The 27,957-nt window shown below is 35.9% G+C and overlaps 1 protein-coding gene across 5 annotated transcripts in view; it reads right to left on the bottom strand.

The window, feature by feature from the left end:
* The window catches only part of Pcdh7 (protocadherin 7), a 452,776-nt gene that overhangs the window by 196,711 nt on the left and 228,108 nt on the right, over positions 1 to 27,957 (bottom strand). Inside the window, exon 3 of one of the 5 annotated variants that reach the window (XM_055623864.1) lies at positions 20,430 to 20,525. The exons of 3 other annotated variants lie outside the window; for them this stretch is intronic. In XM_055623864.1, the coding sequence (XP_055479839.1) occupies positions 20,437 to 20,525 (89 nt within the window). In that variant the 3' untranslated portion in view covers positions 20,430 to 20,436. Of the gene's footprint in view, positions 1 to 13,652; positions 13,703 to 20,429; positions 20,526 to 27,957 lie in introns of those variants that run through there. One more of the 5 variants, XM_055623865.1, reaches the window with a different exon arrangement.

Raw genomic sequence — 27,957 nt, 5'->3', positions numbered from 1 at the left:
CAAATTCCATTCAAAATATACTTGAAAGATAAGTTTAGTCAACATACTCAAGGAATAAATACTGTATGTAGAATAATATTCTTTCATTTATTTGGTTTCTAGGGAAACATTTTCAACAAAAATCTAAGAACTACATGTATTAGTTAAATTTATATAGAGAACATTCTGAGGACAACATACATAAAGTATATAGTGAAATTTATAGCATATATTTTAAATAAACATCATAGGAATAAAGTACAGGAAGAAATGAAAGTATAAGATTTTAAAGATTTTACGACCTCTTATTGTATTTTTTTTTCTAAAACTCACAGTATACTACTGCTAAAAATGAACACAATTGTCTATTTTTTCCTCCAATTACAGCCTGTATAGTTTTCATTCAAAAGTATAAGCTATAATTTTAAGAAGAGAGTGCAAAGTCAGAAACACATAATATTCAGGCGCTCAGCTTAAAAATAATAATGCCAACAATGAGAATCGCTTGATTCTCAATGTGCAGGAAGTACTATCTCGTCCGATTTGAAGAAACGTCTGCAGCAAGCTATCGGGCTCTTTTATGATTAGTTTCCAAAGTACGGCCTGAAATTACAATTCACACAAAGTGAAAACCAAAAGGATAAAAATCAATGGTGTTTATGGCGTTTTTTGTTTTTTTTTTTTTTCCTCTTTGTCAGTGCCAATCACTGCTTTCCAATCTTCCTATTCATGTTGTCAGCTACAATCTTTATATGGATCGAAACAACCTTTAAAATTAAGATAATTTTAGAGTAAATTGGTTTTACTTATATTGAATGTCTACATTTAAAATCTATTGTCTAATTTTACTTATTTGTTTTCAGTTATTCAAGATAATGGTTTTTCTGTATAGTGCTGGCTGTCCTGCAACTTGCTCCTAGACCAGGCTGTCCTTCAACTCTACCCGCCTCTGCCTCCACAGTGCTCGGTTTAAAGGCCTGTGCCTCCATGTCTGCTTCCATTTCCTGATTTCCATATCAGTACATAGGAGGATATCTTTAAAGCTACATAAAATAATAAAAGCTTTAGCAAATTTCCAGATTCTTTCAACATGAAAATTGAGGCAGAGCGGTTCCTAATTCATTTCCTAAGAAGGATTAAAGTGGACATTCCCCATTTTTATTTAGGTGCTCAGCTCACTGAATAAGTTTCTCTCACGGAACTAACAGGGGTTTTGTCCTTGAAAATAATTTATATATATATATATATATATATATTCATTTTAGCTTTAATAATATTTTTTCATTTTTTTAATTATTATTATTTTTTATTATTAATTACACTTTATTCATTTTGTACCCCCCATAAGCCCCACCCTCCTCCCCTCCAGATCCCACCCTTCCTCTCCTTTCTGCATGCATGCCCCTCCCCGAGTCCACTGATAGGGGAGGTCTTCCTCTCCTTCTTTCTGATCTTAGACTATCAGTTCTCATCAGAAGTGGCTGCATTATCATCTTCTGTGGCTCACTCATATAAACATACAACATAGGATAAACCCACTAAAATTTGTACACCTAAACAAACTAAGCAAAAGAGAGGACCCTAACTAAAATGCTCAATCCCCATCCTGAAAGGCAATATTATTATTATTATCATTATCATTTATTACAATTTATTCATTTGTATCCAGGCTGTGGCCCCTTCCTTCATCTCCTCCCAATCTCACCCTACTTCCCTCTTCCTCTCCTGTGCCCCTTCTCTAGTCCACTGAGAGAAACACACCCTCATTTGCCATCTAACCCTAGCCCATCATGTCTCATCAAGACTGGTTACATTGTCTTCCTCTGTGGCCTGGAAAGGCTGCACCCCTCAGGGGGACGTGATCAGAGAGCCAGCCACTGAGTTCATGTCAGAGACAGCACCTGTTCCCCTTACTTGGGACCCCTTGGAGACTAAGTCTATGGGCTTCATCTGAGCTGGGGTTTTAGATCCTTTCCGTGTATGGTCCTTGTTTGGGGTATCATTCTCTTCACGGCCCCAAGGGCTGTTTTGTTTTGTTTTTGGTTTTTTTTGTTTTTTTGTTTTGTTTTGTTTTGTTTTTTTCTCTGTTGGTCTCCGTTTGGAGCTCCTGTCCCATCTGGGTCTTTCTATCTTTGGGCAGAATGCATAGTCAACTCTTAACCCTAGAGCCACTGTGTCCAAGCTGATGGTGAATTTATGTGGAACATTCTACCAGCTACAAGACGGAGCTGCTCAACTAACCTTAATGAGTCTGTAGGTGATATTCTACTTCTATCTTCTCTTGAAATTTGGAAACAGAAAAATGTGTGCTTATTCAATCTTTTCCTCCCTTCTTTCAACAAAGCACAAACAAAACATCTTAAATGTGTTTGTATTTATTCCTATGCAAATATTGCAAAAGTTTCCTTGCTTTCTGTCTGTGAAGGAGAGTTGGGCTCACAGCAGGTCTCTGTGCTTGCAGCTGGAGCCCCGCTCAGGGCTGGTGACATGCACCCGCCGGTCTGTGGGACAAAGTTCTGGTAGTGTGTCTAAAGCCACTTACATAAGTGCAGTTTTAATCATTCTTATATACTTCAAGAATCATCCTTTCTAACAGAAATGAGAGGCATGCTCATTGCAGACTCTTTCAGTGCATTCTTTATCACAACTTGCTTCAAAAAGGAGGAAGCAATATCTAGTGAACCTCTTCTGTCCCAACATGACATTCATTTCAAAGAAACGAAACTTTTTTTCAATGGTTCCTACTAATTTGATGAAAATTTCAAGCTCCCAGTTAATTCAAATTAATAGCCTTATCAAGAATATCATTGTCAGAATAAAGCATTTAAGCGTGAACAAACAAAACAAAAAAACTACGACTCCACAGTGTAGAGGTACCACATTCTGGGCACAGGGGACAAATGCGCTCCCACCAATCTCTGGGAGGCAGAGGAAGGCGGACCTCTGTGTGTTCAAGGCCAGCGTGGTATAGTAAGCAAGTCCAGGACAGCCAAGGCCACACAGAGAAACCCTGTCTGAAACACACACACCCCCACACCCCCACCAACAAACATTTTAAAGACAACACATTAAATCTACAATGAAACAGTTCATGGATATCAAATCTTGTTCACAAAACAATGATAGCTATCCTTGATGAATAATTAGAGACATCAAAAGAGGTTGTTTTTGCCCTGAACACTTTTATGGAAAAGTATAACATTCTTTTTAATTTAGTAGAGACATTTAAGTATGTAGGCCTCCAAGCTTGAAAGAATAAGAAGTAATTTAGGTAGTGATTCAGACAGTGTAGTTCTTGCTTTGCAATAACATATGCTAACTGGAGACGTGGGTTCTGCAATTACTTGTAGCCTCCCTACACTCCTTAGGTAAGCTGGTAGCAGTCAGCGATTCATAATGAAAACCCTTTGATTTTAACAGCTCTTGACCTAGAGAGGACAGGAGCTCCACGAGGACCAAATATATCTGGCACAGGGGTCTCTTCTGAGACTGCTTCTCCAACCAAGGACCATACATGGATATAACCTAGAACCCCTGCTCAGATGTAGCCCTTGGTAGCTCAATATCCAAGTGGGTACCCTAGTAAGGGGAACAGGGACTGTTTCTGACATGAACTCAGTGGCTGGTCTATCCTTGATAGAGCACAGAGGACATTGCAGCCACTCCTGAAGAGACCTTATAATCTAGGGCCAAATGGAAGGGGAGGAGGACTTCCCCTATCCATGGATTTAGAGAGGGGCAGGGAGGACATGAGGGAGGGTGGGATTGGGAGGGAATGAGGGAGGAGGCTACAGCTGGGATACAAAGTAAATAAACTGTAATTAATATAAAAATAAAATTTAATTAAAAATCTATTATCATTAAAAACCAAACAGCTCTTGTTTGGAAAGTCTGAGGAGTTTTAAAGTTGGTGGTCTGAAACAGCAGACCATGTTAAAGAAGGGTAGGTTAGCCACGTAAATCATGTTGTATGTGCTGAAAATTAACTAACCTGAAAAATTCCAGAAGGGCATTTTCAGCTGCTGAAAAACTTTTAGATGAAAATTGCCATCCCAGCCAGATAAAGTTATTTATTTGTAATAATTTGACCAGAAATACTTATGGATTTAGGAAAACTTGTCTTTGTTTTACTTTCTCCTCTATCTCTTTCTTCCTTTCTTCCCACTCATTTCAGTTTTTTTTTTGTCTTGCTTGCACATGTTAGTTACTCTCTCACTGAGTCTATACCCTGATACATCCCTCACCCACTCCTTTTAAAAATCTGCTTTAGCGTCTTCAAAACTTGAGCCTCCCTAGGCAGCACCTCTCCTGAGAGCTAACAGCTTAAATTTCCATGAAAAGTAATTTTACATCTCATCTATGATCTATGAGGAAAACAGTTTTCGAAAGGAATAAAGGCTTGAAAAATATTTTAATACTCTGGTCAAACAAAGGCAAAGCATTTTTTTGTTTGTTTGTTTAAATTTTACAGAAACTATATAGAAAAATAACAACACTTACAGAGGTCCTAAATCAAATGGACCTAATAGATGTCTACAGAACCTTTCACCCAAACACAAAAGAGTATATATATCTTCTCAGCACCTCATGGAACCGTCTCCAAAACTGACTGTATAGTCAGGCACAAAGCAAGCCTCAACAGATACAAGAAGTTCGAAATAGTCCCTTGTATCATATCAGACCACCATAGTCTAAAACTACACCTCAACAACAACAGAAATAACAAAAAGCCTACACATGCATGGAAACTGAACAACTTTCTACTCAAGATTTTTTCTTTATTAATCAATTCAGTTTACATTTCCTTCATAGATCCCCTCTCTCTCCTCCTCCCAACCCCACCCTCCCTCCTGCGTCACCTCTTTCCGGTTCCTCAGAATAGGGGAGGCCTCCTACCCAGTTCATCTCTTTATCTAAGAACTGAGTTCCTCTTCTTCCCTGTGGCCTGGTAGGGAGGTCCCATCAGGAGGAAGTGATCAAAAAGCATATTAACAACTCACTGCAATTTGTAAGAAAATGGAAGAAACAAATTTCATGTTTGTTAATTTAAAATATACCATATAATTATAGTTGTGAAAATATAAATTATTGAATTAATAGATTTGCATTATTTCATTAATGCAAAATACTTTATCTCCCAGTTTTGAGTTAGGCTTGATACATATGAATATAAATTGAAGAAAATAGTTACATTTTATTATTTCATATTAATTGCATACACTTACAGTAAAAATGAATGTATTTTAAAGATTACTGATAAATACAAAGCAAATTTTGAGAATCATGTTTGAATATAAAACAACTACAATGAACAACTGCTAAATTTAAAGCAACAGGAGGTAAACTAATATACATTTTTTATGGACTTAAAAGCGCCATCCAAGTCCTTTGTACAAAGATATACAAGCATATATATGAATTAAAGATAGATAAGCACTCAAGCAAAGTTCTTATCAGTAACACTGTGGATTCCATCACTTTTGCACGAAGCGGATCTTCAGCAAAGGAATGGAAAGCACTTTTCTGGGCACTTACTATTATTAAGCAAATCATTAACCACAGCCATTCAAAATGCAGAGCAGTGGAAGCAGTCCCAACTGCTATTTCTACAAAATAACTGCACCTGAGACTCAGAGAACATTGAGGAAGAGGAGGCAGTGAGCTTGCAAGATCAAGAGCATCAGGGAGTTTGCTGCAAGAATTTTTCTCCATGTTTTTCTCCTAGGAAAGTCAGAAGCTACACCCGTAAGGTCTCACAGATATGACTGCCTAAACCTAAGCTGAACAGAGACAACATTAGTAGTCATTCTAACTTGGCTGGGGGAAGACCACAAGGTCTCAACACTGCACAAAGAACTGTACCGAATAATGGATCCTGAAGATGGGAGAAATAGTTTTTCTTAAGGAATGGCATACAAATTGGTTATCAAATACCAAATGGTCTAGCCTGAAAACATACATACAAGTAATATTATATAGACTAAGCAAACTGTATTATGTATTTTAGAATATATATTATTCAATATATATTCAATTATTCAATATACATATTTTAAATATATATATATATATATATATATATATTGAAAAAAATGAGGCCATGATCTTGAAAGAGATAAAGGAAGAGTATAAGGGTAAGTCTGGAGAGGGAAAAGAGAAGAAGGAAATGATCTGATTATATAATAATCTCAAAAATTTAAGAAAAGTGAATGCCAGCCCCTGACACTATAAATGATCCTCTGCTAAGCCTCCAGACAGGAGCCTGTCATAGATGTCCTCTGTGATGCTCGACTCACCAGAACCTCAAAAAGATGCTAAAACTCACAGCCAAACATTGGTCAATGAGTAGGGAGTCTTGGGAAATAATGAGAGGAACGAGAAAAGGACCAGGAAGTAACAGGAGCTCCACAAGTAAAACAACAGAGACAACTAAGCGGAGCCCAGAGGGTTTGCTGAGATGGAAGCATCAACCAAGGACCATGTATGAACTGGACCTAGGCCCCTACAAAGATGGAGCAGATGTGCAGCTTAGGCTTCAAGAGGGTCCTCTAGTAAAGGAACTGGGGACTGCATTGGAAAGGGACGCACTTCCTAATTTTTAGATCACTTTCCCCTGGCAGCTGCCTTGAGAGGCCAAAGGGGAAGAAGACATGTTCAGTCCTGATGCAACTTAATGAGCTGGGGTGGATTAGAAAGGGAGCTACCTTTTTCTGAGGAAAAGGAGAGGGGCAAAGAGAAAAAGTCTGGGAGGGGACAAGGAAAGGGGCTACAAGGATGTAGAGTGAATAAAATAAATAAATGAGAATAATTAGAAAAGTGTTTAAAAAAGAAGTAGAATAAATCATGGATCTAAGTAGTTCATCTATAAAATGAAAAGATAAAGGACTATAAATTGCCAGCATGGAAGTTCACGTCAGTCATTCAAACACAAATGTCTAATACTGTTGTTAACTTTGCCTCTAAAGCTCTGATTCAGCATGCCTGCTGCTTCTATCAAACTAAAAGACCAGAAATGTATCCCATTCCGTTGAAGGCCCTTACATGCGTAAATAAGGAAAACAAAGTGCGGTAAGCTCTCAAAAAATATTAATTACTACTCCTAAGAACAAATCATCTGTCAATTTCTTGCCACAAATTAGACATTCCACAGTGAAAACAAACACCTGTCCATAGAGTAGCTTCAGAACACACTGTTCCTGTGACAATGCAGTGTTCAGATAATTTAGTGTTAGTAGAAGACAGGATAGTTTTCAAAGCCCACATACATGTGCCTTCTAGAGAAGCATAAAGAAAATAGATATGGAAAATTCATGGACTCTAAGTCTAGTCTATTTGTGAAATGGAGGGGAACAGTTCATCTAAGTAAAAACACGGCACCTCTGATACAGTCACAATCTGCAAGGCTCAGATAGATCTCCTGAACTAAGACTCATTCCCCACGTTCAGAAGGATTTACAATGTCAGAATGTTCTTCAACTAAAAAAGAATGTTTTGGAAATAATAAAGGAGGGTTGTGAGCTGTCTCATGCTGTTTCTTCCTCTTTCTACTCCAATTTGGCAAGTCACAGACTAGAACAAGCATGTAGTAAGGACTGTTACCCATTAAGTGTGAGAAGCACAGGGCTATGCACTCATTCCAAGTGCTATGAAAAGGCGACGGAAGCATCCAGCTTTTGTCTGTCAAGCAACACGAGGCATAAAGGCATTAATCAGTGGTTTCATTTTCTGTCAGTTAAGACTAGTAACTGCATTTCTGTAAAGTGCACGGTTTTGTAAGGAGTAAACTATACCAGGTAGCATTATAAGTGAGATGATATACAGAAAGTGTATGTGTGTTGTGTATCACCAGATTTCAATATGAATACTCAAAAGGCTTAAGAAAATAGATTGCTTTAATTGTTAGATGTATTGTTTCTGATGAAGTAGATTCATGCCCCAAACAATGAAGCATTATTGGTTACCAGCAGTTTCGGGGCCCACAACAGTTTCAGTAGTTTCTTTGTACTTGTCAAGAACATGTCCACTCTGTTTTCATCCTGAAAGTATATTCTTATCTTCTCATGGCAGATACATGATGAAATTGTAGGACAAGGAGTGGCTTGACTTATTTGAACTGTGATGGTACATACCTTCTTCTACAAGATGGCTACTGCTGGTGGTAGCCTAGTCAAGCTCTTGCCAAGTCCCCCCAAGTAGAGAAAACTGGGGAAAAAACAGCAAGAGAAATATAGTAATATGCATTCAAGTCTGTCGCTGAAGTCTTAGATGTAAATATGTATTTCACTAATATAAAATGATTACTAGATTCTTTCTACCTTCAATCAGGAACACCAAAAATGGGTGAGTATCTTCAGGTACACATAAATATACAGATACATACATCACAACTTTTTATATAATGTGCAGGTTAAACATTAAAGTGATGACATATATAGATTAATTTAAAAACGCCTCACCAATAAGGTTTGTAAAGTAGAATTCCCCTATAGGTTTTTATTTGCTTTGAACTGTATGACTGGTTGCCATAATCCTATTGTGCTTTTGTAAGCCTATTTAATTAATTTTATTAAGATAATAACTGAAACTTCTTACTTTAAAAGAGTAATGTCAATAAAATAGAATTTTACAAATGTTCCCATCTCAGAAATGAGACGTAATTGTATTCATTTTGTAAAAGAGTATTTGTGAGAAAAGCTATCTCAGGAGACCTATGGATCAACAAACATTTCAATGTCAAGATGTGAGTTAAATTGTCAAGAAATAGTTATATCTTCTTTTTTTCCCCTTAGGTCACATGTCTCATTAACAGATGATTTAGTTGCATCAACCTTAATTTTTTTTTTAATTCTCTATTCAAATAAAAATCCAATGTAAATTTATTTTTTAAAAACTATTTTTAATTTTAAAAAATCAGCAGACTTTTTTTGTCTCATTGTTGTCCCACTTTTATTTTCTACATAAAATAAAATTATACCACTTGAATTGAGCTTCACATGGATAGTGGAAAAGTTTGACATGCATCTATCATGTCTAAGAAAATGTTGAAAAAAAATTAGATGCAAAGAGTCAAAAACGCTTTGACCAACTCGTATGTGAAAGATTCAATTATATTCTCTCTTAACTAATGTCTTAAGTTTTCATATTTTTATTCTTTTCTGTACATGAAAGTTATTTGAGAGTACATATTTTTATCCTTCCTTCATCTTATTTTATCCAAATAAACAGTCATACATGATGTCATTGTGATTGTGCTATTTAGCATGACTATGTTTTACAATTATTTCTCCAAATATCTTTCTGATCCATGTAATTACAACTTCATTTTAAATATCTGATTTTTATTGCATCAATCCCTATGCTCTTTCTACCTAGATGCAGACATATCCAATATGCATTTGGGAACTGCTTTTATTATTTTTTTATGTTTTTGTAGTTAAGGATCAAATGCCCCTGGTTTTGGACTTCATTTCACACTACTTAAATAATGTGTGCATAAATTATTGGAAGCTTAATGTGGACTACTATTTATTCCATTTTCAAGTCAGGAAATGGAACACAGATTGGATAGAATCTCCATCAACAGTGAACACAAGGAAATTCAACCCAAGCACTTTACTTTCCTGTGAAATTATTCAATCATTAAGTCTTTCATCTCTTAATGACTCTATACTTAGAACTCATGTTAAAAAAAATGGAAGGTCTCAATTTTTTATTCAAAATAGAGAGACTAATAAACACCAATCACTTACTGAAATAGGGAAAATGCACAAACTAATGTTGTCACCTAGTTAAGATAAAATGCAAGATAACATTCACTTGTGGTTTCACTTGAGTTTAACTATCAACAAAATAAATACCAAAGAGCCATAATAATAATAATAACAAAACCAATCTATGCAGATTGCCAATTGATAGGATTTCATGAATATATTGGAAGAAAGTAATCTATACATTACCATGGTAATATTCTATGCAACTGCTGGAATGGTGCTTCTATATGACTTAGTCATGGCATAGGTACTGTTACAATTGCTGCTGGTTAATCATTTCTCTTTTCCCAAAAGCAAATTTTCCTACGCAGCAAATACCTGGTTACAGTTTTTATACATACTTCTTCTTAAAAAAAAATTATAAGTCATCACATAAGACAAAATAATTAACAACCCTAACAAGAAGATTCAAGAAAACCCAGAAAATAGTTCATCATTTTAATGAGTAATGGTGCTGTCTATATTGCATACTTTTTAGCACATACCACTTTGAAATCACACAGTTATTTATAATAAACACTTGGCTTTAAAAATAAATAACATCATTATCAATAAATTGCTCCTTTTAGTACCCCTCAATTTATCAGCAAATTTTAAAAAAACAGTCTCATAATAAATCTCATAAATAAACTTTAATTGAAAGCAAAAGCTAAATGCATATTAAATCATAAGTGAAATGCCTGACTTTCATCTTTGGAAACACTAGTAGATTGTACACATGACTCAGTATCTAGTGCTGTGAGAGCCATGTAATGAATTCAAGAAAACGCCTCCTCTTATTACAATAAAAAGTCACACAGTTTTGAAAGACTTCTCTTTTAGGTGTATTGTTCTGTTGAATTATATGCATGAAAATTAAATCGATAAGGAAATACAGTTATGTATAAAGTATAGCTCATTGTGTGTTAGTTACTTTCATTTTTCATCACTTCACAATTTTCTTTTTCTCATTTATTTATTATATTCACTTTACATCCTTGTATCCTCTTTACTCCTCCTTTCCCAGTCCCACTCTCTCTTCATACCCTCTTCCCCCTTTTCCTCAGAAAAGAGTAGCTCCCTTTCCCATCCACCCCAGCTCATCAAGTTGCATCAGGACTGAACATGTCCTCTTCCCCTGTGGCCTCTCAAGGCAGCCACCAGGGGGAAGTGATCTAAAAGCTAGCAAGTGAGTTCCTGTCTGATACAGTCCCCACTTCCCTTACTAGAGGACTCCCATGAAGCCTAACCTGTTCATCTGCTACATCATTGTAGGTGGCCTAGGTCTAGTTCATGCATGGTCCTCGGTTGATGCTTCATTGTCAGCAAACCCCACTGGGCCCTGCTTAGTTGGCATGGTTGATTTTCTTGTGGAGCTCCTGTTACTTCCTGGCCCTTTTCTCTTTCCTTTTACTATTCCCCAAGACTCCCTATGCTAAGGAGAACAAGGGAGAGAGGAGATAAAGCCTGAAGAGAAAAGAGAAACTGAGGTAAGAATATCTCTGTGACAAGCTGGAGACCTAAGTCAGGGAAGGTTCCTGGGAGGGTATGAGGGGGATTCAATCAGAGACTGCTAGTAGCAGAGCCCATAGAGATTGATGAGGACATTCTCTAAATAGACTTAGTCTTCTAGCAAATGACAAGGAATACCAACCCACCCACAAAAACATCAACCCAAATTTTACCCTGCCTCTAAGATGTACAGGGATAAAGATAGAGCGGACATTGAGGGAATGCCCAATTGATGCCTGGCCCAACCAGGGACCCGCCCCATGGGAGAGTGCCAACCCCTGACACTATGAATGATACTCTGCTAAGCTTGCAGACAGAAGCCTGTCAGAGTTTTCCTCTAAGAGGATCTACCCAGCATCCCCTCAAAATAAATACTGAGACTCAGAGCCAAATACTGCTAGATGAATAATTTTATTTTTAAATGTTCTTTAATTAGTAAGGAAAGAATTCGAATTTTTCCATTCTAATGAAAACTTCAAAACTGATCATTTGTATGAAATACATGAGTTACTTTTTGTTAGTTAAGTTAGGGATATATTAAAAATTTCTTAAAAGGGAAAAGGTTAAGTGTAATATACTTTATATAGTGCTGGCCAAAAAGTGTAATTTCATTGATAAACCATTTTGTAATTCAGGTTCAAATAATTTACTGTGTCAAAATATTACTAGAATTTTAAAATGCTTTGCCCAAAACGCAAATTATAATTTATGATAAATGCACTATGCTCTTCCCCACACTAAAATGGACTCATTAAGGACAATATTACATAAAATACTTTAGTATTTTTTGAGATTCCTCTTTACATTTTTAAAGTTCATAAATTCATACAAATACGCTTAGGTGTTTTTTATACCGTCCTATTGCATTAGCACTATTCGGTCAACTTCGAAGGCAATCCAAAGAGCTGCTTGATGTGTAGTTGATATGATTTATGGCCATACAGCACTGAATAACTATGCTATGTATTTTAGACAGTGTATCAATCCACTTAACCATATGAGACACCATGGCTTTCTCTCCCCACTCAGGACTTCTAATTTTCTATGCTCCCCCTTCAGCTGCTTGTCTTATTCTGTAACATTCTAAGCTCTTTCTTTTATTGTTCTTTGCACGCACATGTCATTTGTTCTGCTTGGCTTTATTCTACCTTCTCCTCTCTCTTCTCCCACACACAAAGACTCCCTTCCTGTTGTCAGCTTCTGAGAGCTAATTAGAATTTTCTTAACTTTAAGTGCCTCAAAACCTATTCTAATTACTTGAGTCCTGATTCTTTCTCTCACTTATCCTAAAGCCAAATCATGTGGATATTACCTCCTAACCTAGAATCATCCACCTGAGTGTTCAGAAAGAGCTTGCATTATATTTTAGGTTTTTGACATTTTATCTATCTATCTATCTATCTATCTATCTATCTATCTATCTATCTATTACAATTTACCTTTACTTTAATTTATATGATAAGGCAGTATTTCAGTGTACTAGAACAAGATACCATATAGCTATATAAAATGAGACACTGACAAAACCTGTGTAATTCATATATTTAAAGACATACCCAATACAATCATTTTTATTTGATAATCAACTGAAAAATAAGAAAATGTCATTAGAATTATTGTGCTCTATTGGGGGAAAGTGTAGTCTAAAACACCTTCCCAAAACTATCACCCTACCCAGCCTCCTCCTTATGGTTACTATAAATGCAGAGATAGATTGGCCTTGTCTTTTGTTATTGTTGAATTTTCTACTATCTTCTTTAAAGTGTTAAAATACCAAGCTTTAGTCTCCATTTATTTGTTGCTTTGAAAATAATTTCTTACATTATGTCTGTTACTTCAACTCACTGGCTCTTCACATAGCATACTTCATAAAGAACACACACACACACACACACACACACACACAAAGCATTAAAACCTGAACAATGTGCAGAACTCTCCTCTAAGGATGTTCACCCTCCCCTTCAATTAGCTGATATCCTACTACAATCAGCTAATGCATCTGTGCTAACAGTTTTCTTTACAAGATGTTCTGTTTATTCAGTCGATGTCTGCTGTGCTGATTAGAGGGGACAGACAAGCATAAATAATGACGGCTATGTCTGCTCAATGTTTGTTTGAAATCTTTGGTAACCGGCTCCGTTTTGTTTGCTATAAACTCAAAGAGAAGGGGGCTGGCATTCCAAAGTGACCAGAGGTAAACAGTGGCAGCAAAATGTTCTTTATTAGGCAGTTCATGATTCTAGGTTGAGCGACATCTTTTTTTTCTTACAAGTTTCACATCTAGAGAAAAAAAAAGTTGCTTGTAGATTACAAAGAATCTTTACTTTTTCAAACTTTGCTAAGAGTCCACCATCTTCTGTGTTCTTCCAGAAGAGCAGCTTGCCATGCAACTTAGCTGTGTTTCGTTTCTCGTGTACAAAAATATTTATCTGTTTCACATTTCACGCTGCTGATTCACGCTGTAGGCACGCAGAGATGCAAAGAAAGTGTCAGATGAAAAGTAGGAACTTTACTTTTCAGCATCCTACTGCAGTAACATTTACTCCAGTCTAAGACTGAGGAAATTGTCTCACAGTTCTCTCACAAGATAATGACTTTGGAAAATATTTCTATCTTCATCCCTTCTTCCCTTCCCTTCCTTCCTTCCTTCCTTTTTCTTCCTCAGCTAGTTTTCAAAGAAGAAAATTTTCATAATCTCTTCCAGGCAAAAAAATTAAGATTCTCTGTGAATAGTTTATATTTTATACATTAATGACTAGAAAATAATCAAACAAATTACTTTTGTAAGTCATCTGTTGCAATTTTTATTATCATCATTTATATCATAGTAGAGGAATAGCTCTAGTCTATAGATAACAAAGTGAGTAGTAGGTCCACACAAGAAAATTACTGGCTTTCTAATGCCAGTGACAGACCTAGTGAGTAAAATGTCACTGGAATATTATAGCATTCTCTAAGGAGTCATTTCTTTTTAGAGATTTTTACAAATTTGCAATCATCAGTTCCAATGAAACATTTGAAAATGATGGCACTAACCTACAATACAGAATATTGCTAGTATTGTGTCTTACTTTGGTACTAAAGGTTTTGTTTTGTTTAATTCTTTTAACACCCTAGTCCCCAGCACATGGCTAGTTGTTTGCCATGTGGCTGTTGATATATGGCATTAGACGTGGAATTCATTATGTATAACTTTCTACTATCCAAGAATGTTAATAATGGAAAATGGTATATTGTTATGCAACTTAGAGCTTAATGTTCTCATCATTATAAAATCAACAGCAGAGGCTATTTTATGGACTAGTTTTCTTTACTTCTTTATTTTCTTTCTTTCTTTCTTTTTTTTTTCCAAGACAGGGTTTCTCTGTGCAGCCCTGGCTGGTCTGGAATGTACTCACTCTGTAGACCAGGCTGGCCTCAAATGCTGAGTACTGGGATTAAAGGCATGAGCACCAACTCCCCACTACATGGACCAGTTTCCAATGAGCATTTTAAGAGCATTATAGTTAATTTTATATGCACATTAAGATATTTATTTTTCCCTTGTGTCATCCCACAGTCATTTGTTGTAGAACAGAGAGTAACAAAGTTTGAGTTCACTCTTTTATCTATCTTCTATCAAAGTTCTGCAAGTATCCTAGTGGTACTTCTCTTCCGAGAATAATTAACTGAGCTCAAACATTTTTCAGCAGAAGAATCTCTCTCTCTCTCTTTCTCTCTCTCTCCTCTCTCTCTCTCTCCCCAATAGCATTGATGTCCATTACCAAAACCTATCTCACTCCGTTCAAAAAAGTAGACTTGATTTCTGGGTAGACACATGCCATTCTTTCCTTCATGAGGAGTTAATCTAATTCAGCTAGTCAGTCTCCCTGGCAAAGGCACCAACCCCTCAGAATTCTGATTTGCTATAAGCCAGACTTTATTATCTATTTACTTCAGAAAAGCAGTTTCCACCCACCCCCTGGAATCCCTATTCTCTGTGCAGTTGTTACATTCCCCCACAGGTTTCTGTTAGGTGTGCCAACATTTCTGGGTCCTGAAGCAGAAACTCCTGTTTCCTTCTTCCTTTCCTCTCTTGTCTCTTTATTTCTGCATTTGTTCAGAGACTAAGCATTCTTTCCCTGGTACTTTAAGGGCTTTTACTCTTTTTTTATAGCCCTCGTCCCCAGCACGTGGCCGCTTGTCTGCCATGAGGCTGTTTATAAATGGCATAATTTTCTCTGTACCGCTCTCCATCTTCCTTTTTTGGCAGCTTCTGAGATTTACAGCTTGACTGCCCTGGGGTTTTTCTTCTGAACTCTAATGAAACTGTCCTCTAGCTTTTTTTTTTAATTTTTATATTAAGAACCCCAAGACTGAACTCTGATTTTCCCATTAACATAGTCCACCCAAGGTGAGGCTGCCCCAATAACTGGTAACACAAACATCTAAATATATAACCCACACACTCATATATTAATGCATATCGATGCACATTCATGCATGTATACACATCCAAAAAGAAAATACAACAATTTAAAATTATAGCTTTTTTTTTCTTTTTCAGTGTTCAGAAAATATATGAGGCAAGTTTTCGACAATATGAGGTAATGAATTACATGATCTTAAGAGTCCACACCACTGAGTTAAAGCAAGTTCTCAGACTCATTCTCAAGGGTACAGCTCTAGAAAGAAAAGCAAACGCCTCCGTTTTCACTGGAAGTCATTCTGAACTAGCTTAGTTTTTCCATGCTACAGAGGATGAATCATATGTCTGTCAGTTTATTGGCAATGATCCAGCAAAACTCCAATTTCTAACCCCTTTAATCTTCCGTATTTTTTTAAAAAGCCAGAAATGGTATTAAAGACGAGGTAGTCCAAGAGACATGGGCTTATGCAGTAGGTTAGAATTTGAAAGGGTGATTAATCTATAGCACCTTCTTTCCATACTGCTCTTTATGATACTAAGTGGAAGACATTAGATACACTACATGGCTTGTACCAACAATAAAAGTGAGAGACAAACCACACAGAGGTTTTTTTGCTGTTGTTGTTGTTAGTGTAAAGTTCACCTAAAACAACAAGGATATAAATCAAATGATTAAATAAATAGATTTTTGAAAAGAATCTCATATTTAAGGTAATGCTTAAAGAGTAGTGCTTTGAGATCTGAATATCAAATATTGGAAGGAGGCATGCAAATATCCACAAGCAATGTAGCAAACAACAGTTAGCAATACATCAGAAAATGAGAATTTATATAAGCACTGACGCTTTTGAGAAAATTAAGTCAAGCACTGAAATTACCACGTGGAAGGGTTTCATTAAGATGATGTAGGTGTACAATATGTAAAGCTCATTTGAAAATGGAAGTCCTGAGCAGGGTCAGGGCGAAAGCATGTGGCATGAAAACGGTACTCTGCCAGGAAATTAATTAAATTTCACAGCTCCAGAAAGACCATATATTCTGTGTCGGCACTCACTGAGAGTTAGATGTGAGGGGCCTCTGAGAGTGTGTTGTAATCTGGTCATAAATAGAACTCGCCAAGGGACATTGACAGCAATTTGGCATTAAACAAGAGTATGCATAAGTGAAAAATTTACTTTGTAGTAGCTTTTATTAATACAGATTTGACAGCTCATGCCATACCCAGCTTTTTATTCCTATTTTGCTCTAGTTTGACCTCTGTGAAATTATTGTTACAGATGAGCTCATGTTATTATCAGTTAAGTCAATAATTTGAACAATTTTTTTTTCTTCTCTACTGGTGTTATTCTCAACTTAAGAATACTATCTATTTTAGTGCTGCGTTTGCTTTTCTTTGGGTAAAGATTCACTTTAATAAAGACTAAGTTCTTCCAAAACTGCTTTTCGTTTCTAAAGCCAAATCTCTTTTATACTTGCATTCTTATTGCCTACAGTCCAGACCTACATTCTTATATCAAAATTCTGATCACTTTCATAGTTATAAACTGTTTTCTCAAGCCTGAAGATATTTCAGCAAAATTACTAGATTCTTCAAACAGATTAAATATTAGTACAAAAAGAGTGCCTCATTCTGAATTTCTTGCTGTATGACAAAGCGTTTTGATTTGCAAAAGAAAATGAAAAAACAAGATCACCAAAAAGATTTGCAGCCAAGTAATGGACAAATTAACTGGCTGAGCTATAAACCAGCTAAGAACATACAGAGAGCCACAAACATCCCGACATTATAACATCGCGTCAATCTGATTTTAAATCTGAAAATACTTCCATTTGAAAAAGAAGTAGCACATAGTTTTCCTTTTCCAAAGAGGGAATACTGATAAGCAATTACAATGTAAAGGAAGGTAGATTTCAGCTCAAAAAATGTATTGGGGGTGAGGGTGGGAGGGGGAGAAGGGACTCAGAGAAGGAGGGAAGAAAAAAGGGAAGGAAGGAGAAAGTGGAGAACTACAATATGCTAAAGTAGAATAAGCTTCCCCTTATAGTCCTGTCACTGAAATTATTCATGCACACAGGATATTAAAGATGGATGTGGAGTATGCAACCATAATAGAACAATGAATTTGTTGACCTCTGACTCTGATCTAGCTATTTAATCACCTTTAAAATTCCATGAGTAATAAAAAAAAAAAAAAACAAAAACAAAAACAAAAACAAAAAAAAAAAACCTAGAACATGAAATCTAAAATGATGAATTCATTTTTTGGAATTATTGGTAGAATGTGGTCAAGTGAGATATTTTCACATAGACTTTACTTCTCCATCCAGTCTTATTCAACTGTGTTCTTTTGGCACAACCTCTTTCTTTGAAAATGCATAGCTCAAAATTAATGCATTTGGCCTGGTCACACACTGAGAAGTACTGTTTCCACAAAAGTAGTCATTAGGAATATCATATTCTTAAATCGATGCATCATTGCACGCTCAGATATATCCCAGCCATTTTAGCACAGAGGCTTTTAAATAGAGGAAACACTAACTCATAAGTAATGTTCTTTTTTCCGGTCACATCGATTTTTATCTAACAATATTATTGCATATTATTTTAAAGTTTGTTCAATATTCATTTTCTGGGAACATTTCCTTCATTTAAAAAAACTTTTAAATTTAATAACTTTTTAAAATTTAAGATTCTTTCTACCATATATATATATATATATATATATATATATATATATATATATATATATTGCTTCAACTTCTAAATTTAAATTTTAGGTCTCCTGTCTTTTTAAAATATATATCCTTAAGTTTATTTTCAGACTGGTATGCATTTTCATATTAAATAAGATATAATTTTTGTGATTTGCTGTTTTCAAATTCAGAAAACACATTTTTTGAACTTTCATTACATATAAGATATAATAATGCTGGATTTGTGTCTATCATTACATAGAAACAAATAGTTTTGTGTGTGTGATAAATTTATGCACTTAAAAATTATAGATTTTAAATCTGTAAGAATAAAATGAATTATTTCCTTTAGAAAAGTTATATTGAGTAATCTAAGAAATTAATAATGCCCCCCCCCCAAAAAACCATAAGCTACAAGGAATATAAAAGAGGCAGTAACATATATAGATTTAAGTGAGGAGAAAAATTCATGTTTATGTGTGGGAGAAATACTTTCTACCCTGTAAACATTCACTCAACATGTACACTGAAGATGCAATATGGGAGAGGTGAATTTCTCTTCTCTGGAAAGTCAGAGGTCACTGAGAATGAGTGTCTACATGACATGGGATGAGTCAGATATAAGTGAGGTTCACCTAACTTAAGACAATCCTGAATGCCTTTGGCTACTTTTATATCACCAATTCTCCATGTTCTTACCTATCACATGAAGAGAAACATTTTTAGAAGTAATACATTTATGCAGACAAATTTGTGAGAAAAGAGGCCAACATTCTGACCTACGCACCTCTACAAAGGCTGTAATTGAATGTTTTCCTAACAGGCCCTATGGACATGCACTCACTCTGTAGAGTAAGATGTGGTGGGAGGAGAATTGTTTGTAGTCTGGCCAAAACCACTAAAACATAAAGAATAGCAGCATGAGCATAAGGGATTCCGAAGAATAATCAAGCAGTGATAATGAATATTAACCGTCTAGACTGAGAGTCATTGCCTTTCCAGGTTTGCTGACATTTCAACACACCTAGAAACTGTGGAAAATGTGTTTATGATGTTTGACCTTCAGCTGAGGACATATAAACAAAAGTGAGTTGCTCTGTTCTAAGGGCTGCAGACGCAGTTCTTCCCACACAGCCACACTTACAAACATTCCAGTTTTGTTTTGTTTTTTTAAAGAATCTTCCATCAGTCTTCCTAGCCCAAATGTAGTGTTCTATTCACATATCTCAAAAAGCCAGAGAGTCACAAGACACAGTAAGGAAGGAGCCTTAGATCTCCAGAGCAAGCCCCTGCAGGAGCCAGAAGGACGAGTTCCCCCAGTGGAAGAGGAAATCAAGAGGATGGGTGTTGCCCTTGCATGACTAAGAGCTGGATGTTTTGTTAGTCATGACTCTCCTAGACTTATGCCCTGCGGATCCAAATCCTTTCACACTGTTATACTATACATTAAGGGTGTCTTGGGAGGGCTTGAACACAGCAGTCTCTTCCATCTTCCTCAAATGCCACCAGATGAGCAGACAAAACAAAAGTTTTTTTTTTTGTTTTTTTTGTTTTTTTTCAATAGTAATTAGCGTGTGTTGTGCTTTCACATCAATGTGGCAGTTCTGAAATAAATTCAGATATGTGAACTGGAGTACATCTAAGTTTTATTAACCCATGTGAGATCATTTTGTACAAGTCTTCTAAAATGTAAATTAGACTGAATTTTGAATTAAAATCTACAAAGTATTTTTATTTTGCTGCTTTAAACTTATTGTATCAATACGTATTCATAGAATGCTGAACATGACATAATGAATATTACAATATTATTTCTCTTCAACTGACTGAGCATAGCACCTTTTTAACAACAGTATCAGTAATTCTTTTATATTCTACATCCAAGAGAAAAAAAAAAGATAATTCTACAACTTTGGAGCAAATTCTGTAATGTGCCACAAGTGGGAAATGCAACAAGAAACAGGATCCAACAATCCTTTCATAATTTCAAGTTCCGTGTCAAGATCATGGTGTCTTCTATGTGTAAAAGAGATAGATAAAGCAGCAGTGGAGAGCTCAGAGAGGGCAGCTGAGGACCGCCATACCTGTTGGTTAATGGAGAGGCCTTAACAGCACTCTTCTTCCATGCGTCTTGCCATGAGGAAAGGGAAGGAAGGGAAAGGTAGTGATGGCAGCAACACCTGGGGAAGGGAGATGGTGAAATATGTAAAGGGCCAGTCAGCAGAGGCTGCTATGGTGTCCATCCACAGGCTGTGTCAACAGAACCATGTCCAAAATCTTAGCTCCTACTCTCTTTCCTTTAAAAATCATAAATCTCAAGAATAATGTAAACAAACTAGGTTTCTTGTTTGTTTGTTTTTCGTATCTTTTTTCTTACAGAGTTTCTCTGCATAGCCCTGGCTGTCCTGGCGCTAGCTCTGTAGATCAGGTAACCTAGAAATCAGAGATCCACATGCCTCCACTTCCCACTGGGAATAAAGGCAAGTGCCACCATGGAGCCCAATGTAGGTATTTTGAAGGATGACCATCAATAGGCTTGCAACTGTAATTCTCCAAGGACACCAGGCGCTGCTACACATAATAAACTAACAAGTCTGACATTTTAACTGAATATAGTAGTGTAAGCCAGGACATTTGATCATGGGCATAGACTTTAAAAGCAGATTTAAGGAAAAAGTTATAGGTTAAGCCTAATAACAAGTACTGACTTCTTACAAACCCTAACTTATTTCTTTTGTGGCCACTATCCTGCTGCTGCCAAACTGACACAAAAAGGTGCTCTCTGTCATGTTCTTCTAAGGATACACAGCTTTGACAATGAAATACCTTTCTTTAACTTAATGGAGAAGATATTTAATTTAGCAGGCGTACACAAACCTTGTGAGATCGAACTAATAAAGTTCGTAAAAGTATTTGTTTTTAATTATATTTACATAAATGTTGAATACGATATTTAAATAAATAGAATTACATAGAAAAGTTAAAAGAAACATTCAATAATGAGTTTGTACATATTTGTATTTTAATAAGAATTATTTTAATAACAGGCTGAAAAATAAAACAAGTGAAAAGCAAGACTTGCTGCGCATATGATCTTTGTTTTTGCTTTTTAAAGAGGTCTTTGACTTTTTTGGTTTATACTCAAATGCAAAATATGCACCTGAAGTGTTTCTTTTAAATTGTTTATTTAAAGAAAATTTAGATATTGTATAAGTTAACATGCATATTTAAATGTATTTATCACAGCAATGTAAAATACAAAACTATATATATAAAGAATGGCCCAAGAATTAAAAATAGCACTTAATTTCCTTTGTATAAAAAACAAAGTTGACTCTAGACAGAAATATACTTCTTAGTTTATTTATTACCTTAAGGCTGCAACATTGTTGAAACTTTCTGTAAAGACAAGGATTTGCCTAAGTATGTGTTTGCATTCTTGTTTCTAAAAGTAATCTCAATTTTTAATCCCAGTGTTTGGGAAAGCAGCTATTAGAGAAACTTTTGATATTTGGAATTTAGTAATCCTTTTGGTCTATCCATGATCCTGTTTAGACAGTCTCAAAATATTCAAGTTTCTCAACATCCTTTGTCTCTGACAAACTTCTGATTAGCCTTCCTGTCTGTTTAACATGAAACACCTAAAGCTTAGGCAATAGTATTATTAGTCAGTTCGTAAATTGAGAAATCTTGGAAACTAATTGCTATCATAAGAGACTAACCTCACAAAATTTGGTAGGTGCAAAATAAGTATCATGTAGGTCCGTTGAATTAAAAGAAACATCTCCACTTTACAAACTCAACTATATGTTCTTTTTGTAAAAGTCAGTTATGATTCTTATCTTTTTCTGTTGTGTATTTAACTTAAAATATTGTTACACAAAACATTTTAAATTTTAAGTTTCCCTCCAAAATTAAAGCCTATATATTCCAGTAATTATATATATTTAATTAAACCAAATTATTCATATACTTAAATACTCATGAATGATTATTTTAGAATCAGCATTTATCTCTAGAAGAATCAAATGTGGAATCTTGCAATCAAAGAAAAAAAAATGTCGAATCCACATGCTCTGTATTTGCAGCCAAACACTTTTATTTAACATGGTGAAATTGACTATTTTTTGCATACAGATTCCTAATATACTAAAGTTTTTATAGGTAACTAAATATTTGTGTGATCTAAGGAAGGATTAAATACTATATTATGGATAATATATTTAAAATAACATCGCATTGTGAGAAATTAGAAAGTAACTTTGGTGAGTGCATATTTATTAAAAAAGGAGAAAAACAATTATCATAAATGTTCAAGTCATGTAAAAGTAATTATAAATAGCTGTGTAAAATAAAATTTTTTGAGCAATAGAAATAAAAATGGAATATTTGAAGGGTAGGATTTAAGATAATAGTAATAAAATCTTTGCCATTCATGAGGCATTTCTGGCAGAAATTTTGCTCATGAAGAATAATATGAGCTAGATTTCACATGGTAGTGAAAATAAAGGGATGGATTTTCACTTTCATGCATACAAGAACTCTGGGAAAAGTTGTGTTTTTTTATAGAGGGGCAATGACAGTAAAAAGTCTGTGATGATTTTCTAAGAATTTTGGGAACTTTCTCTCAGAAAATATAACAGTGTGGAGAAGAATGAGTTAGATTTATATCATTTTGCAGTCAAGGAAGTCTACACACAAACTGCCAGGGACGTTATGAAGTTCCCTCAGCCAGTTCGGACTTTGTGATGGGAAAAGCGGGGGGAATGTGTGTGGCGTGTGAGAAGACATACTGAACAAGATGGGACGAGAATCGTTTTTAGTCTTGGAGAACTGTTCTCTGCCTAATTCTCTCAATCCACTGTAAAATGCTGGTATATCTGGAATAAAGATCCACAGGAGAGAGCTACGTGTTTCAGATATCAGCACTACTTTCTTTATTGTTTTGGTGAGACAAGACTGTAAAATAAACTCCTGCAGGAATTAGAAAGCAACTATTTCAGCTCTCGGTCTGAGTGAAACTCAGCACAATTGATCACCTCCATACGTGTAACTACCAAGTGTATCTATGGAGCCATGCTTTAGACAGTGACATTTTGGAAAAATTGTTCATTTTCTGTCTTGGTAATAGTTGCTGAATAACATGAAATGGCATGTCCTAGCATCAAAATGGTCATGAGTGTCGAGTTATGGGTAGGGCTCGAGTGTCCAGGGGCTGGACTGGCCTCTTTCATTCAAGTTGATAATGAGATTAGAAGCCATTCTCAGTGGCAACAGAATTGACCAGGGAGGAAGAGAGACTCAGAACTTCAGTAAGGCACTGGGTAGAGGATCACTTGTCAGAACACAGCAGTCTGCTCTGTTACAGGGTGGCATGCTGGACTTGCCTTTTGAGAGGAACAAGCAGTATTTTACATAATAAAATGTAAGTATACAAGCCTCAGATTAAGTTACCAGAGAGTATTGAGCTACTAAGAACGTTTAGAAGACACTATAACAAAAATAAATGTAAAGAAAAAAGTCATTATTTCAGTACTATTTGGAGCTTGTTTAAAACCAATAAAAATCGTGGAGGAGACAAAAGAACAGAGAATTGTAACACTATTCTTAGCTCAGGTTTTAGGAAAGGTCAATGGCATTGATACAGTTCTGGGCTATAGTACATCATGGTGCTGAGCTTTCAAGAAGTAAATTGCAAAGTTTAATGCCAACAAAAATCAGTAAGAACTTAATTTTACACAGTAAAATGAATAAATATAACTTAATAAAATAGTTTTAGAGTAATGAGATTAGAAACATTGTCAGTGTTATTTAAGTATAAACCTTTAGCCTCTATTACTAAATTGCATTGTAATTAGATTTGAGATTAATGCATAGATGGGGGTGTTTATACATTTATTCACATAGATGAAAGCTCAAAGTGTTATATATTAATGTCAGCAATATGATGCTTAAAATTCTTTAGAAGAAAAACATCCACTATTCTTTTTTATTAAACTAAAAATGATAATTGGAATACTGTCATGTACAAATCTGAGAATTATTATAATAAAATTTTATTAGGTAATAGTTTTATTAACATTTTAAAAACCAGCTCAACTAAAACATTTTAAAACTTGTAGACCTGGTGAATTGGTCTGAAACAGGTCCTTTGTATATATATTATGGCTTCCAGTTTAGTATTTTTACTAGATTCCTGAATCAACAAATGAGTGAGTCTGTTTGTTGTGCTTCTCTTCGACTCTTTCCTTTGTTTTGTCTCATTCCAGTATTTACTATTTTATCTTATTATATTTTTATTGTTATCTCTCAGAAACCATTATGTTTTGTTTTGTTCTGTTTTGTTTTGTTTTGGGGGATGGTGTTTTCTACCTCTATGTATTCCTGGTTTAGTCTGGAGATCACTGTATAGATCAGGCTGGCCTCCAACTCAAAGACCTGCCTGCCTCTGCCTACTTAGTGCTGGGATTAAATATGTGATTTCTCTGTTTGTTTTCAATGACAGAAATGGGATGCAACCAGATGAGCAGGGCTGCGGGGAGGAACTGAGAGGAGACACAGGTGATGGAACTTAAGAACCACTGCAGTGAGAAACAGGCTTAAACACTCAGAGACAGAATGAAACAGATAGGACAGAAGTGAAAAATATGTTTTTCACATGAAACAATTACTTAGGTAATGAAGAAATTGACTGTCATATTTAAAAAGAATAAACTGTTGCCAGTGGTATAGTGGAGCAGGAGGAAAACTAACAAAATAAATGCTATTGTAGAAGTGAATCACTATTGGTAAGGAAGGTCAAACGGTGACAAGCGAATTTGAAAACAGAAGAGTGAGCTGAAAATGACTGTTTAGAACACAAGAAAGAGAAGTATTGCATATGCAGGTATTTGCAAATCTTTTCCACACTCCACTATTACCTCACACACATTTAACCCAGGAAGAAAACAAAAGAGAATTTTAAAATGTATGTTTGGATTCTCGTGCAATACAGAATGTAATTTTTATAAAATAACATAGATAGTAGAAGCAGTTCTTAAAACGAAAACCTAATCTGGCTCTTCCATGGCATGGACTTTTCAAAAATCTTATATAAGTCTTTATTTTGGGTCCCTACATTAGTAATAAGTAAATAAACGAGTAGATAAGTGTGTAAGAAGCATATAAGTAGTTGCATATGGAAGTGTGATATTTGAAGGTAGTTTAGTCACAAAATTTCAGATCATTGTGCAAATGTGCCATAGTTTCTGTATCCATTCCTCTGTTGATGGACATCTGCGTTGTTTCCAGGTTCTGGCTATTACAAATAAAGCTGCTACAATCTTGGTTGAACAAATGTCCTTGTTGTGTACTTGAGTATATTTTGGATATATGCCTAGGAGTGATATTGCTCGATCTTGAGGAAGCACTATACCTAATTGTCTGAGAAAATGGCAGCTTGTTTTCCAAACTGGTAGTACAAGTTTACATTCCCACTAGCAGTGGAGGCACATTTACACAATGAAATACTACCCAGCAATTTAAAAAAAAGGAAATTCTGAAATTTGCAGGCAAATGGTGGGATCTCGAAAAGATCATCCTGAGTAAGGTATCCCAGAAGCAGAAAACCACACATCGTATATACTCTCTTATAAGTGGATACTAGGCCTGTAAGATAGTATAAACATACTAAAATCTGTATATCTAAAGAAGCTAAACAAGAAGGATGTCTCAGGGTAAGATGATCAATCCTCACTTACAAAATCAGATGGAATGGACATTGGAAGTAGCAAAAAACAAGAAACAGGACAAGAGCCTATCAAAGAGGGCCTCTGAAAGACTACCTAGCAGTGTATCAAAGCAGATGCTGAGACTCATAACCAAACCTTGGGCAGAGTGCAGAGGATCATATGAAAGAAGGGGGAATTACCAAGACCTGGAGATGACAGGAGCTCCACAAGGACCAAGGCACAGGGGTCTTTTCTGAGTCTGATTCTCCAACCAAGGACCATGTATGGACATAACCTAGAACCCCTGCTCAGATGTAGCCCATGTCGGCTCAACATCCAAGTGGGTTTCCCTAGTAAGAGGAACAGGGATTGTCTCTGACATCAACTCAGTGGCTGGCTCTTTGACCTTCCCCCACCCCACCCCGGAGGGAGGAACAGCCTTCCTAGGCCACAGAGGAGGACTTTGCAGCCAGTCCTGAAGATACCTGATAAGCTAGGGTCAGATGGAAGGGAAAGAGGATCTCCCCTAACAGTGAACTTGGAGAGGGGCAGTGAGGAGATGAGGGAGGGAGGATAGGATTGGGAGGGAATGAGGGAGGGGTCTATGGCTGGGATACAAAGTAAATAAACTGTAATTAATACAAAAAATAAAAATAAGAATAAAAAAGAGGAAAAAAATTTCAGATCATAACAATTTAAAAGGCAAATACACTTTAAAATATTTGTTCTTATTTTCTTTGGTTTTTGTTGTTCTTTTTTTTCACACAAATATTTTGCTTGCATGTATGCCTTTACACCCTTGCCTGCCTGGTTCCCCAAAGGATCATAGTCTCCTATGATATTCGATCCCCTGGATTAAAGTTGCAATGGGTTCTGAACTGCTTTGTGAATGCCAGGAATTGAATTTGAGTTCTCTGCTAGTATCACAAGTGGCTTTAACCATTCAGCCATCTCTCCAGTCCTATACATTTTTAAAGGGATAGTGCAAAAACAGTTCTATTAATTTTTCTCTACTCTAAATTGAGTAGTCAAGGTCCATAGACAGAGATCTTAATAAAGTAACTTTGCAATTACAACACACACACACACACACACACACACACACACACACTCACGCACATTTAAATTGATGTTCTTTAGTTTGTCATTTAACAAAGAGAAGGTAAAATCATACTTGTTATACAAGAAGAGTCTTTAAATGTAAAACAGGCCCTTCATCAAAAGTCTAGGACATACTTAGAATTAACCTGTACTCTTTCAAAAGGCCAATTTATTTCATGGTGAATAGTAATTTTGAGTAAATTTGCCATCAGCACAATTTAACTTAGACTAAATAAATACAAGTGCAAGTAAAGAATAGATTATGAAAATTGTAGATAAAACCAAGACCTAGGAAGCATTCATTTGTTCATGATTCAGGAAACTTTACTGAGCATCGATCATATATTAAGTAGTATCCTAACAGCTGGAGATCTTATGGTGAGAAAGACGGCTTGGAGTGTCTGTCCTCTTGTCATGTAGTCTAAAGCTAATATGTGTAACCCTGAATGCACATATATAGGCATATATGCATATGTGTATCCATAGCCGCCATCCATCTTACCAATATATTTAGAAATCTTTTTCTTTTTTTCTTAATTTTTATTCTGAGTTACATTTTATTAACTTTGTATCCCAGCTGTATCCCACTCCCTCATTCCCTCCCCAACCCCACACTCCCTCCCTGGTCTCCTCCCTGCCCCTTTCCAACCACTGCTTGGGGAAGACCTCCTTCCCTTTCATCTGACCCTGGTTTATCAGGTATCAGGGCTGGCTGCAATGTCCTCCTCTGTGGCCTAGCAGGACTGCTCCTCCCCTGGGGGGGGGGAGGTCAAAGAGCCTGCCATTGAGTTCCCTTTCTAGG

The sequence above is a fragment of the Psammomys obesus genome, unplaced genomic scaffold, assembly GCF_907164565.1.
Source record: "Psammomys obesus unplaced genomic scaffold, mPsaObe1.curated_primary_1811, whole genome shotgun sequence".
NCBI classification, from domain to species: domain Eukaryota; kingdom Metazoa; phylum Chordata; class Mammalia; order Rodentia; family Muridae; genus Psammomys; species Psammomys obesus.
Note: the sequence above shows the minus strand (reverse complement) of the source record. Positions and strands in the feature narration are given on the sequence as shown.